This window comes from Corapipo altera, unplaced genomic scaffold (genome assembly GCF_003945725.1).
Source record: "Corapipo altera isolate COAL_440 unplaced genomic scaffold, ASM394572v1 52b, whole genome shotgun sequence".
Lineage (NCBI taxonomy): Eukaryota > Metazoa > Chordata > Aves > Passeriformes > Pipridae > Corapipo > Corapipo altera.
The window spans coordinates 117,214-131,173 of record NW_020884922.1 but is presented as its reverse complement, the minus strand read 5'-3'; the positions used below and the strand labels follow the sequence as shown (position 1 = coordinate 131,173).

At 39.9% G+C, this 13,960-nt stretch overlaps 1 protein-coding gene and 1 long non-coding RNA gene across 7 annotated transcripts in view; one reads left to right on the top strand and one right to left on the bottom strand.

The window, feature by feature from the left end:
- NDUFAF6 (NADH:ubiquinone oxidoreductase complex assembly factor 6) overlaps nt 1-13,960 on the bottom strand; it is a 36,429-nt gene that overhangs the window by 2,752 nt on the left and 19,717 nt on the right. For 4 of the 5 annotated variants that reach the window (XM_027656965.1, XM_027656968.1, XM_027656970.1 and 1 more), the window contains one exon: nt 13,472-13,627. In XM_027656965.1, coding sequence (XP_027512766.1) covers nt 13,499-13,627 — 129 coding nt within the window. In that variant the 3' untranslated portion in view covers nt 13,472-13,498. Of the gene's footprint in view, nt 1-13,471; nt 13,628-13,960 lie in introns of those variants that run through there. The other variant, XM_027656966.1, reaches the window with a different exon arrangement.
- Nucleotides 4,376-13,658, top strand: LOC113953637. Of its 2 annotated transcripts, XR_003529959.1 has the most exons (5): nt 4,376-5,300; nt 6,134-6,358; nt 7,018-7,142; nt 9,371-9,484; nt 10,418-13,658. It is a non-coding gene; the product is annotated as an uncharacterized LOC113953637 (long non-coding RNA). The 2 variants fall into 2 exon arrangements; XR_003529958.1 differs by having other exon boundaries at nt 4,376-6,358.

Below are 13,960 nucleotides of genomic sequence, written 5' to 3'. Positions count from 1 at the left end.
ACCGCCCTCCCTCCATTCCCTCAGGATCGGGCTGGCCCCGAGGGCCGTCCTGCGTGGGGAGGGCAGAGAGGAGCGGGGCTCGGCCGTTCCTAACCCTCGAGTGGCACCTCGTGGAGCAGGGATACTCCAGACACGAGACTATTGCCTCACGGGTTTTTTTTTTGGTTTTGTTTTTGGGTTTTTTTTAAACCAACACGTTTCCATTCTTTGTGTACTATCCCGTGTTTATGCTCGTGGTCGTGGCTGTTAAGTACGCTCTCCCAACTGAAATTCAGTGTGGGCACGTTTTTAACTACCTCTCTGTACTTAAAGTTTTATACAGCGCATGGGAGGGAATTAGCAACATTTTTCAGTCTGAAGAGTTGCCTGGTCAGCATGGAGAAAGTGTGGCAGGTCTGCCAGAACGGCTCCCACCAGAAACGCTGTCAACACGAGGAGCCCCTTCCATCTTCTGTGTTAGCATTTTTAATGTCTACACATCAATAGAGCAAAATCCAGACCAATATTTTCCAAATCTAGCCAACTACTCCGTAGCTAACCTGATCCTTCTACGATTTCCGGCCACTGATGGATGGTACAGAGGGGAAAGGTGGCTGGGGTGTTCTGGGGAGCTGCGGAGAAGAGGGCACAGCACCATGCTCTTTGTAGTGCCACGCTGGTGCCAAAATCTGTGCTCTGGAAAATGGCCCAAGGGGCTTTCTTTTTTAAGAAAGTTTCACTTACATGCAATATACCAGTTTCATTTCCCAGATTTCACATTATTGAGCAATAATGTGATTGGCTTTTTTGGGGAATAAAAAGTTTGGTGCTGGAGTAATAATGAACCCAGTGAACTTTCTGAATTTCATCTGAATTTTCTGTCCCTGTTCAGACAGGAACACAGATAGATATGAGCCATATCACTGAGCTGGGTCTCTCCTGGTATGGAAGATGGGCACAGGGAAGGGACCAGGACATGGAGGGCTGAGCAAGTGTGTCCACCCCCCCTACAGCATGGCAGCCTGGTCATCTGCTTCTCCCCAAATCCACCTGGTGTTCAGCCCGAGTTGTCCTGTGATTATTTTTAGTGTACTAATTTATATAAGGTGTGGACCAAGCTGTTCAACCCAAGGTTTTTAGAAACAGGTGCTTGCGGCAGTTTAAGAATTCCAGGTCTGAGAGTGTGTGCAGGATGTATTTGTCAGGTGCTTCACACGTAAAGAATTTTGGCACACCTAATGTTTAAATTGGCCACCAGTGCCTTCATGTTGGGATTGCCAGCTGCACAGAGATCTTCACACCAGAGCATCTTTTATTTATGGGTTGGGCTGGTTCTTGTGAATCAAAATGATCAGTTTATGTTGTGACCTGTGGTAGATTTAATTTGCCCTCTAAATCAATTTTTCTTGACATCAGAAGCAGCTTCATGGTTAATTAACTTTTCTTTCATGCTTACAAAATAATTTTATAACATCAGCTTAAGATACAGCAGAAGGTTGGATGCAGGCAGAGTGAAACAGTCCTAGTGTTTCTGCCTGTGTGTCCACGTCTTAATTCTCTTCGTGAAGTCCAAATTGACATTGTTTTCTGAAAGGTTTGCAAAGCATTACAGCAGTGACATGCTTTTTCTAGCACATATAGTCGCGGAATATCAGCACAAGACTTTAACTCCAATTCATAGAAGAATGAGCAACCTGTTGTCTGAAGAAGATTGTGAACTAAAAATGACTTAATGCTATCATGCAGAGCAACTTCAGTGCTATGAAAGACTGCCATAATTTCTTTCTATTATCTTCCTATAATCTTCAGAATTCTTTTTTTCCTCATAAATGAAGTATTTTTTTTACTGTGTTCAGCAAGAGGGGAAGATAAACCTGATAACAGTGTATGTTTGCAAACCCTCAAACACTTTTTCTTAAATCTCTCTATAAAAAAGTAAATATTTGACCTAATTTTTAAGTACTGTTGAAAAACTTGGCTAAGGGTCAGTGACTCTTGCTTTCTGCTCACTGTACTGAAATGGCATAATGATCATGTGTGCTGGTTTCAATGGAGTTTTTTGTTCTTATCTATCTTTGCTCTTACATATTAACTCTGTATCTTAGTACTGCAGATGCAGTCTTGCAAAAAAAATAGATTCTACACAGAAGACACATAGAAGGCAAAGGGTAGGAGACTGTGGGATGTCCCACTAAACAGAGTATATACTAATTTATTTTACTATTTTGTATAAGTAGGGTATTTCACATAAATTATTTAATTGCCATCTTAATTTAGCTGAAAAAACTTATCTCAAAGCATAGTGTCATCTAAAATAACATTTATTTTTGCTGTTTAATTATAACCTTACTGTTACGGCTTTGCCACAGCTACACTTTAAGGGTGGAGGAAATATATTCTTCAGAAGACATGATATAGCAATGATGTACTGCAATACATGTCCTGTACTATGCTTTCTGAATTGCCTTATGATTTTTGAATGGACACTGTTTACAAAGAGCTGTTTCAGGGCTTGCATTTTCACTTCAGATCTTCACAAGGATCACATGAAAATTGGAGCAAGTCTGTCTGGTGTTGAGCCAATGCAAATAGATGGTTCAGTAAGCATTTTTACTTCATTGTGTCAGTGAGACATTTGCATTATTTATGAAAGCTTCCAGTAATGGGCTGTCTACAACTCTCTTGGCTTACAGGTTTCTCTCAAGCAATTTGAAAATTGCTGTGAACTTTTCCTTTGTGCTGGCATATAATTTCTGATGGAACCTACTGAAGTTATAGCTTTCTTTAACATAAAAAAATGTTTAAATATTGTCGGCAGTGTTGACGGTTTTTTTTAGCAGCACTAAAAAGTAATTTTTAAAAATGTATAGAAGCCAGGATATCTGTAGGTTCAGAGATTTACTGCGTCACAAGACTATCCTTTAAAAGTGTCTTGGCTTTAAAAGCTGGAGGTGGCGATTTTTTTCAAGTTTTCTGTACAAGTGGACTTGGTTAATTTGTAAGTGGGACGGAATTATCTACTGGTAGTCAACTGTAGTTTGTTCCATGGAAGTCAGTTCTCTCTCCCACCAACTCTCTTTTTTTTTTTTTTGTAAGGGCTCAAGTATCAGTTTACAATTAATGGGACTTGCAACTAGAACCTTGCAGCATATGTTGTCCTTGGGCTAAAATAAAATCTCTCTGTTTCTTATACAGATAAGTGAGTTCTGTGTTACAAAAGAAAACTAATATTAGAGATTTAATTCTTAGCTTTATATATTCTTGGTCAGCAAAACTCAGTCATGGCATATTGAAACAGGACTTTAAATTCTTTGCTTTCAGTAACTTTAAAAAGTATTGCAAACAATAAAAAAAAAATCTGTGTTTTGTTTCTTTATTCACTGAAAATCTTTTTTAAGCAGCAGTGTGTTGGCTTTTCTAGTTGACAGATGCAGAAATGCAGAATACCTTCCCAGCTTTAGAATACTTCCACTCCTTAGTCACCCACAAAAGGAGGCCAAATCCAGTAACTTTAAGCTTTTTAAGGGGGAATTAAATGCTTTACTCTCAAATATTGCCTTTTGTGAAAAAAAGAATGAATATTCATTGTATCATTTAAAAATGAACTGGTGATTCCTAAGTTAGCCCAGTCGCAGATTCTGCACTAGAAGTTTGTTCTTGTTTGGCTCCAGTGAGTTGCAACCACCCCTGTTGGTTTGTCAGAAGTTTTGGAAGTGTCCTTCTGGGATGCTGCTATCTTTTCTCAAGATTTTGTACATCCAAATTATCTTCTTGATTCGTTTGGTGCCTAGCTGAATGGAACACTATTGACTTTTCTCACTCTTTAGCTGTTATTGCTGTCTTATTCACGAAGTGTTCTGTTTAGGAGAGCAGAGTTGTGTGTTTTAGGGATGGGAGTTTTAATAGGTACTATTCCATTATGGGTTTTCTTATGTGAATTTTTTTTCTTTTTTTTTTCCTTTTTTAATTGTAGAGGTTGTCTATTCTATGGTCCACCAGGGACTGGAAAGACACCACTTGCTTGTGCACTTGCTTAATGAATGTAGCAGAGATGACAGATTTTAATAGGACAAATTTCAACTACAGAAGAGACATAGCACCTCTCAAAGAGAGAACGTTTTATAGATAGTCATGACTTTAGATAATCATTTATCGTTATAAACAATATGCTCTGAAGAGTCACTCGAGTGCAGCTGCTTCCTTGTACCATACATCTCCTAAGCAGTCAATACAGTTCATGCAGCTGACACTACATGAAACAGCCTCAGCCTTGCTAAGCGGGGATGGAATTATCTCCAGAGAAGCTGTTTTTCAAGAATCACACAATGGTTTGGGTTGGAAGGGACCATATAGAACATCTAGTTCCAAACCTGCTGCCATGGGCAGGGACACCTTCCACTAGACCAAGTTGCCCAAAGCCCCATCCAACCTGGCCTTGAACACTTCCAGGGATGGGGTACCCAGCTTCTCTGGCCAATCTGTGCCTAAAACAGACACTGATCTAGCAGAAAGTAATGCAAATCTGCTGATTCCATAAACCTGAGATTTCATCTAAAAGAATGCAACACAGGGGCTCAACTGAAACACCAAGTAACCACTGCCCCAGACCACCCACTCCAGCTTTCCTTACAGGCTTCCACGGAAGACTTGCTCTGCCAAGTTCAGGGAAAGACAAAAGAAACCATTACAGAAGTGGAGTGAGCTCCTGCCTATAGAGTGTCTGTCTTTGGCTGCAGTATGTGGACAAGACAAAGGCTCCTGAAGTGTTTGTTTTATCCAGACTGACTTGGAAGGAGGAAATTGTAACCACAGCCATTCATTTATATTTTAAAAAAATACCCTATTGAAGCATAATCATCTTCATCAGAACTTGAATGACCATACCACTCACAGGTTTTATGTTCTTAAACTACACAAAAATTACCATGTTTCTACCTGCTTTCAACACAGGACATGAGGAGAAGAAAGAATTCAGATATTATACCATTTCTAGAGCCAAAGTAAAACTTTGGCTTTCACAAATAAGCATTTCTGCAAAATGAGTTGAGATGCATCTCACAGGAAAGACTTAAGAGCACTTTCAAGTTGGAAAGCAGATTATCACCAACTATAAAACTAAGTTTGAGCTCAGTAAATAACAATTTACGCTGCACAAACAGAACTTGAGTTACTACACACAAAGGGCATTTCTGACCGCTTCCCACATTCAGCCTGTGGCTGTCAATATGCTGCCTGGAGCTAATGGATTTTCCCTGCTGCCAGCAAGCGACCTCACAGCACCAAGCCTGCTTGTGTACTCAGCACAGCAATTTGGTTCCAAGGTAAAATGCTCAACTTCAGGGACACCTTGCCCACACCAGTGGTTTTGTGCATCTTGTGACCAAATTACTTTTTAACTCTTATTTATAACACTGTAATATTTCCTCCTTCTTGAAAGAATGATTTACAATTAATCTGTGTCTTGCAGACTCCAGAAAATCCATGTCACAAAAAAAACTGAGCTAAGGAATAGATGCTCTAGTGCCTAAGACAAGGCAGGAATTCACGCTGCATTCTTCCCAACCCTGAAAGGAATCAATAGCATCCCCTCCTATCTGCACCTACCTCTTTTCATAAAACTCAGAGGAAATTCACTATCAAAGAGCTATCCTCACAACTTCAGCTGACTTTGGCTGATGAGCTCAGAAGTTTGGGGACCAATTTAACTAGACAGTGACCAAATGTAATCCTTCTCAGCAAAAACCAGGCTAAAAAGGAATCCTAAGGGATTATCACTACTTACTTTCCTTATGGTCTTCCTTTTTGGGGCCCGATACCAGCTTTGCCAACTGCCTACATTAAGAAAGAGGACAGAGGAAAGGGGAACAGAATTGCTGAATTAGAAGTATTGTACACAAGTGTTGTATCACATTGCATTGTACATTTCTCACTTTAGACTGGGGAACTTCACTGGGTTTATAACTCAGTGCTCCACATCATGCAAAGAAAAGCATGTGGACCTCAAGGAGGATTCAGACCCCAAGTCTGTTGTGTACCATATGCACACAGTTCTTGAAGGACAGATTCTTCCTAACCTGGTAATCTTGATGTCTCAATAGGGCAATAATATCTCAGTAACCAGTTCAGATAACTACATTCTTCCTTCTTTTCCTAGGAATGTTCGGTTTTTTATCCTCCCAGGATATTCCGGTGGAAGAACATGAAAATGTAGTTCAAGGATGACAGAAAAATTGGTCAGAAAATGAGAGAGTGATCTTTGTGGCTAAGTCTCCTACTAGAAAGAAGAGTGTCATGCCTCCTGAACATTCTGACCTAAGAGAGGAGGGTGAAATGCTGGATTGACAAAGAGCTGGAACTTCTGAAGACGGAGGTTCAAATTGTAAGTGAAGGTCAAACAAGTAATTTAGCGCATTTTTCTTCCTGAGGAGGGTTACACTGTTTAAGAGGTTTTAGCCTTCTTGAATTCCATTGTGTTACTTCTGTGGTGTCTCTCAAACCAGCACACAGTGTTTCTTTCATAATGGTGCAGCCCCTCTAGGTGTGCTGGCCAAATTTATGTTTTTCTGCAGCTGCTGGTTTTCTGATTCTGCAGTTTGTTTTTCAAATGGTACCTAATGGAAAAACAATCCCTGACTTTCTTTTCTTGTATATCTTCCCAGTAATAAGCAGCATAAGTTAAAAAGCCATACTTCAAGCAGCATGGACTCAGAGTCACCTATGGAATAGAAGAATTATGTCCTAATGTTTGTGGTGCAAGATGTGTTTCCTAACCTAAATTATTTGGAGTTTAACCATGCAGTGCTATAATGGCAATGTGACTGGTTTTTGCTTTGTTTTACCCTGCCTTTTTTCTCTAGTGCTTTTTTGCATGTCCCAGTTTCTAGTTTTTATGGAGCACTGACTTTTGCCAGAAAGTAAAACTGAAAAAATGGTAACAGTTCTGTTATTGCAGAAGTACCTATTCCAGGTACACGATGCTTCAGTGGTACCATATTCCAGATAGAGAAATCCCAGCTTAAGACATTTGTGCCATTCCAGATTCATGGCTACACCGTATGACTCATGCACAATGTTCTCTGGTGGATGAGCAACCACGAGTACGTGATGGGAGAGCAATGAAAATTTACACACAGGGAGCATTTGTGGATTACTCTGAGCTCAGAGTAAGTCTAATTTCAATTTTATTAATACTGTTTTCTTGCTGTCTGTACAGTTGTAAATTAAGTTGGTTGTTAACCAATTCCAATTCAAACAATTTATGGGAGGTATTTTTAAGCTGTGAAACAATTCAACCTGTAATGGACTATGACATTTCCACAGCTGATGTAGATTGCTGCTCTTGCTTTTGGCAAAGTAAATTTTAGGAGACTGGGTTCTCTTCCTAGTTTTCAATGTAAAAGGGCTTGTTAAATTTTAAAATAGCTCCCTGACAATCTGCTAGTACTGTTGGTTATTATTTTCTTAGCAGTTTTTATGATGGATTTGGAGAGGTTTTGGTTTGCTGTTTGCATGTTCTCATTTACTAGAAACCAGAAAAGGTCCTTGATTTTCAGCAGTAATGACTTTAAACCCGAAGTTTAGTGACCTAGAGCTCATCCTGGATAAAATACTAATACCTGATTTTCTCAAATTCTTTCAAAATCCAGTGTTAGAATTTTGCATTCACAGAGTTATAGCATTACAAGGTTTTTCCAGTCTCCTGTAGGAGAGAAGTTACTCTCCTAGGCTAGAACTGGGGAAAGGGTCAAAAATGGGCCTAGCTGCAGGAGGAAAAGAGATTCCTTTGCATGAATTGGAGAGGGTAGAAGAAGGACATGCCCTTCAGGGGATATTGCCATGAGGAAAATTCAGGAAACTGCTAGGTTGAAGTGCTGGAGGTTGGTCAAAGCAGAAGAGGCTGCTGTTTACCTGCAATGATGAGATGCAATCCATCTACTTGGATGTTTCCCCTGTACGGGAAAAATGTGACCAAAGTGAATCCCCGTTGGTGAAGGGCTTGTCAACACAATTTCTGTCATATTTTTAAGCTGTGACCCAATTTGTAGAGGTGAAACTAACATTCTAAGGCTGCCTTCCTAAGGAAGAGAAGCCACACAGGTTTCTTTAGAGTCAGGGTGCTAACAGCACCTATTCCAAAGTTATTGCCCACTGGTACTTATAGATGTTTCAGCTCATAGATGTTTCAGCTGCAAGGAGAGAGCTTGAGTCATGAAACATATCTTTTGGAAAACTGGTTTCCTTAATGTGGGTGCCGCTGGAACTTGCTGCTTGTACCAGAGAGCCTCTTTGGAACTCACTGCAGTCAAAAAGCTCAGTGAACCTCCAAAAAGGCGTTGCTTGGTTTTGTATGGGGATTTTTTGGTTAGTTGGTTGGGTTGGGGTTTTTGTGTGTTCATTTATTTGCCTGGCAACAGACACTGCACTTGATGAACAAACAGAAGAGCATGCAGTCACCTATGTGGCAGCAACTAGAAATAGTTTCAGACGGGATGTTGGCCACACACCTCTGTCACACCAGACCTTTTGTGTCTGCAGCAGCTGAAAGCATGTATGTGGTTTTTGTGTGTCTTCTCTGCACGTTGTGTAGAACAAAGTTGAGGGGAATGTTCAAATCTCGTGGTAGCTGATCTGAGGGAGGCTGAGCTAACGGCAAGCGGTTGTGTGGCAGTAATATTTTTATTTGGTGTGGCTGCTCTTTTAAGCTGCATCTTGACAGCCTTACATAACACGCAACTACTGAACAGCTCCAGCAGTGCTGTCACTGCGTGTTAGTGTGCTTTTTCAGAGATTATCACATCTTTGGTAACAGAAGGGACTGTCTGAGAGACTGGTAATTTGTAGCAGTCACTCTGCTATTCACTCTTGGGTTGAAAGGTAGGAGCTAACTGCTGCAACTTTGCTTGCTGATCTACTTCAGACTTGAGCAGTGTGTTCTGCCAGCAGTGCTGTAGGCACAGTACACATTCAGCTAATGGCTAAAGGTGAGCACCTAAGGATGCTTCCATTTTTGCCTGGCACAGCTGTATCTGGAAGACCTGAAGCCTTGGCCTCCAAAGACATGTTTTCCAGGGCCCTGTATTGTGTTTCTAACAAAATGCAACCATGGCTTTGCTGTGGCAGCTACTCTATAACAAAGTGGATTCTGTCGTTCCCTGCTGTTTTGGAAGCAGTAGATCGGCAATTATGATTGCTGATGTCATAGATTGATGAGCAGGAAAATATTATCAGAAATTTTAGCCTTCTTTTTTTCTTAAGTATGAAAAATTAACTCATTTTCTCCAGTTAAATCCTGAGAGATAAGTTCTCTGAAGTGCCACTTTTATCTAACAGTATAAGAAAGTAGGGTGTATCTTGCACTATTCTGAACTGTACTTTGCCTTTTTTTCTTCAGCGAGTGTTGCATTCTATTGCTGTGGTAACTGAGCACATCAGTGTACCTCACATGGCAAAACTGTATTCTGTTCTTAGCCATCAGGAAGATGATGATAAAACCTAATTAATGAAGGTAAATTGTTTTGTCTAATAGCACTTTCTGTCACACACTGTTATGCATGTGCATTATGCCTATGTATGTGTGCACTGTGACCATCACACTTATTTAGCATTACTCTTTACTGCTTAGTTGCCTGTGTTACAAGACTTCTTCATTTCAGTCTGGAAGACATTTATTCCTATTGCAAAACCACTGTTGTATTTGGCATAATTGTTGGCAGTTCCAGCAGGAAAAGGCAGTGAGTCCACCCACACAGGCCTCTCAAAGCAGTCAGTCACTAGTCCTTCTCCAGAACCTTTTCAGGGGTGGGGGGCTGCAAAAGGAGGGCACTTTTCTCAGTCTGCTGCTTCATCTTTCTCCCCTTGCAGGCAATCACACATGATAACACTTGTATAGTAGTCATTCCGTTCTTGAAAAGAAATTAAGTATGAAAACATTACAAGAATTTGAGATTTTCCTCTAGTCTCATCAGACTCTTTTTAACTAGCATGGCCCAAGCATCTTAAATTTGACATGCGAGGAGCTTTCTGCCTATGACAGTTTGATGCTAATGAGTCAGTCCCTATATTGTGTTGATTTGGATAGGTTGTATATTCAGATCTTTGAATTAGTTTTGTCTTTCCAGATGCTTGTCCTGAGAATAGATAAAATTCTTTATGTCTGCTAGTCTGCCTTAAAAAAAAAAAAAATAGAGGAAGCCTCTTCTCTTTGGCCCTGTTCATCTCGATCTCTTCTTCCACATCCAAGAAAGAGCTAGAACGGATGCTCTGTCCTGATTGTGCAGCAGTGAAGATTATTTGATTCAGAAAGGCCATTCCTGAAAATGCACCTTTCATTTAGCATAATGATGTGTTTTAGCATGAGAAGGGATTTGTTTGTTATCTCAGGGCTTGTGAGCTTTTGTGACTACACTTGATTTCTATGGTTTTCTAATTCCACCTTTAGCTTAAACCAAAAAATATCTCCTATTCAGCGTGACTGTGTGAGCCGGTCAGGAGCTGCTCTACTACATGAAGACAGAGATTTTAACAAGTACTTATTCACAGTGCAGAAAAGAACAGTTCCAGCTTTCAATTGTGGCTCTTCAGGAACTGTCTTCTTTCTCATTGTTGAAAGTACCATTGATAGAGATCCACAGTCCTCTGACATAGATTCCTGCAGTCTCTCTAGCCTACTCTCTATTTTGGGTGCTTAAGGACACATTTGAAGCTAGTGGTCTAGAAAGATCTTGTGATGGCATAAGCCTAAACATATATTGCCTAAATATTACTAACAATTGTATGTATGTACAGGTTCTCGATCCTTTTGATGAAGAAGTAAACAGGGTTCTCAAGCTGTATTCATGCTGACTCCTGATTTGTCTTTTCTTTTTTTTTTGGTCAAGCAATAAAGAAAGAAATTGCAGCCCACAGTTGTCTGAGATACTCGACTTGACATACGCAAATGATGTACAGCTCCCACATAGATAAATTATCTTTAACATATCTCAGTAATTGTAGCAGCCATAGAAAAAAAGAACAGAAGAAAGAAACTTCTTTCAGTACATCAACTGAAACCAGGCATAATGCAACGCTGAGCCAGCAACAGTTGGTGAAAACAACTATAAGCCAGATTACAACAAAGAGGAGAAATAGGACATTTCTTATATGGCACCCACTTCCATCAAGAAATAAAAGGAGAAAATACTAATGAAAGCAGACTACCTTGTTTGACAAGTATTTAATGCTTCCATTCACAACATTGTCCCTAAAGGAAGAATCAGGCATGGCCATCTGAGGGAGAGCTGTTCCCTGAAGGATATGAAGGAGACACAGATTGCCTATTTAAGCAGCCTCCTGTCATTTGCAACTCGAAATGCTGCTTTACTTTCTGAGGTCACTCAAAACTCTTTTTGTGACTGAAGTCACAACCTGAATTTATTTATTCCATATCCTGTTTACTAATTCACCGATAAGTCCTCCTTACCATGCTAACCAATCACTGCATCACATGGTTTCTTTCTACACAAGAACAAATCAGCTCATCCATTGATGCCTTTGTGAACACATTGTCAAGATTTGTTCCACTTCAACACCAAAGCAAAGCACTGGCCTTGTGGCCTAGAAGGAAGATATTACTGTAGCAACTTGAGGTGCTGGTGATACTGCATGGTTTCCCTTCTCTTCCTCTTTACTGTACTGCACTCCTGCCAAAAGTTAACTTTACAGGAGAGTGATTCCTTTTGAGAAGACAGACAGGGCTGCCTCAATTATCCTGACTCATCACGTTTGGAACAAAACAAGGACCAACTGCAGAAAGAGACATTTGTAACGCTTGCTCCAGAACACAAAATAAACAGAGCGAGCGCGCAGCTGGCCTGGTGGCAGCTACAGAGCCTAAGCCTTTGCTTGTCGTTTGGCAGGAAGAGCTGCAGTGCCTGCATAGGAATGAAACATTTTCTTTTCACCAGATCTCTTTGCCACATTCAAGAACACCAATAAGATACAGCAGCTGACTGGAAAAGAGGACAGAGCCTGTTAGGATTTCACGTTAAGAAAATAGCCATTATACTCCCAATCCAGTACATACATTCTTCTAGGTTCGTATCACCTCGATTACTGCACTTCCAGTAATACAGAAACCAGGATCCTGAGCTGAACAAATTCAAAAAGAAATTTCTTAATTGGGAATAAGAAACTGAAAAATTAACCGAGATCTGTATCACAAACCAACTTCAAACAAGTAAAACAAAACCACCAAAGATTTCTACCATGCTGAAAGTTTGTGATTAAAAAAGCCACAAATCTTGCTCTCAGAAGTTCATTATGTAGCATTGTACACTGAAATACAGGATGTTGTTATGCAGCCAAGCATCTGGGGAGATTAACCGTGATTAAAAAAAAATCTCTGGGAAAAGCAGTTATTTAATAGAACAAGGATGACGGCAAAACAAGCTACCGGATTTGTGCAATTGAATCAAGCTGGATGTTAGGAACCATTATGTTACCATAAAACAAATCAAACAGAAATATTTACCTTGATCCTAAGAGATGCTGAGTACAAAGCTCCCAGCAGTTTCCCACCACAAAAACAGAGCAGTACCTTACAGACAGGGCGGTGTAAAACGACCTGAAGCGTTCAGGAATACGTTTCTTCATAGTACCGAAGAAAAGGAATTCGGGGAAGCCACGTAGGAGGGTGTCCTGAGAGACATGGTAAATACCGAGCAAAGGGGATGTTGAACCCATGTTGCAATGACAGCTGTGGGCAACAACAGAGAGACTAAAGGCCAAGAGGAAGACACAGCCAAGCCCAGAGCAGAGAGAAAAAGCCAGAGACAAAAACTGTATAGGGTTCTATTCCTATGTTGTAAAGCTATCCTCCCACTACCTACAGTCACATCAATGCTCAATCTCAACACACAGTTAAACTCTGCACTACAGCTGTATTTCACCATTCTGAAATGCTACATAAATACTACATAATTAAAACAGCTAAAGCTTTTCCTGACAGTTTTCTTGCATTCAAATATACATGCTCTTTCTTCCAAGTATGAAGCATCATCACTACTTGGAAGAAGCCTGCTCCTTGTACTGAATAGAACTGCTTAGCTGATTTACAGGGCATTTACTGTAACTGCTCCTGGGCATAAAGCAAGCAGTTTTTGTTTGTTGGCTTGGTTATTGGAGGGTTTTTTTTGCTTTTTTCAGTGAAGAGTGACAACTGTCAGAAGTATCCATTAGCACAGAATTTGTCCAAGAAAAATTCTGTCATATTGCTGTTATTACAGGAAAGACAAGAAAAGTAATCTCCAACAAGGACATATGACTTGGCAGACGTGAAACAGAGATATCAGCCTCAAATTCCAAGAACAAACTTAACTACTGCCAGCAAGCTGACAGCTACAGTTCATGTGCATCTGCTGTTTCCCAGAACTGCACTTTGCAGAAGCGTGAAGTTAGACACTTCACAATTCTATCAAGTTGAGACATTAAAGAAAAAAACTCATATTAAAACCCATATTAAAAAAAACAAACAAAACAAACTTTAATATGTTTTTTTCCAAGACCTAATATACAAATGCAACGGTAATAATGTACTCTTCTTTTGTAAGCTTGGATGAAATATATTGAAGTCCACTTTTTGCATGTTATGTAAAAAATCATCTAAAGCAACCTAAAAAAGAAGAAAAAAAGCTTAATCCATATGGTGCATACAAATAATTGGGCATTAAGTTTAAAAAAACAATACATGAAACCAAATGAGAAACTGCAAAAAGGCTTGACAGTTTGTGTTAATAAGTGGTAGCGGAACCATCACATTCCAAGCATATAAAAAAATCAGGTTTTGTGAAGAGAAGCATTATCTTTTACTAGACCAAACAGCAAATTATAAAAATAGGCAAGATTTGGGGCTCTTGCATCAGAATGGCAGTCTATGAATATACAGACATCTTGGGTGAAATGATGTAGTTAAAGGAGAAGGATTAAAAGTGTTGATCAAAACTGT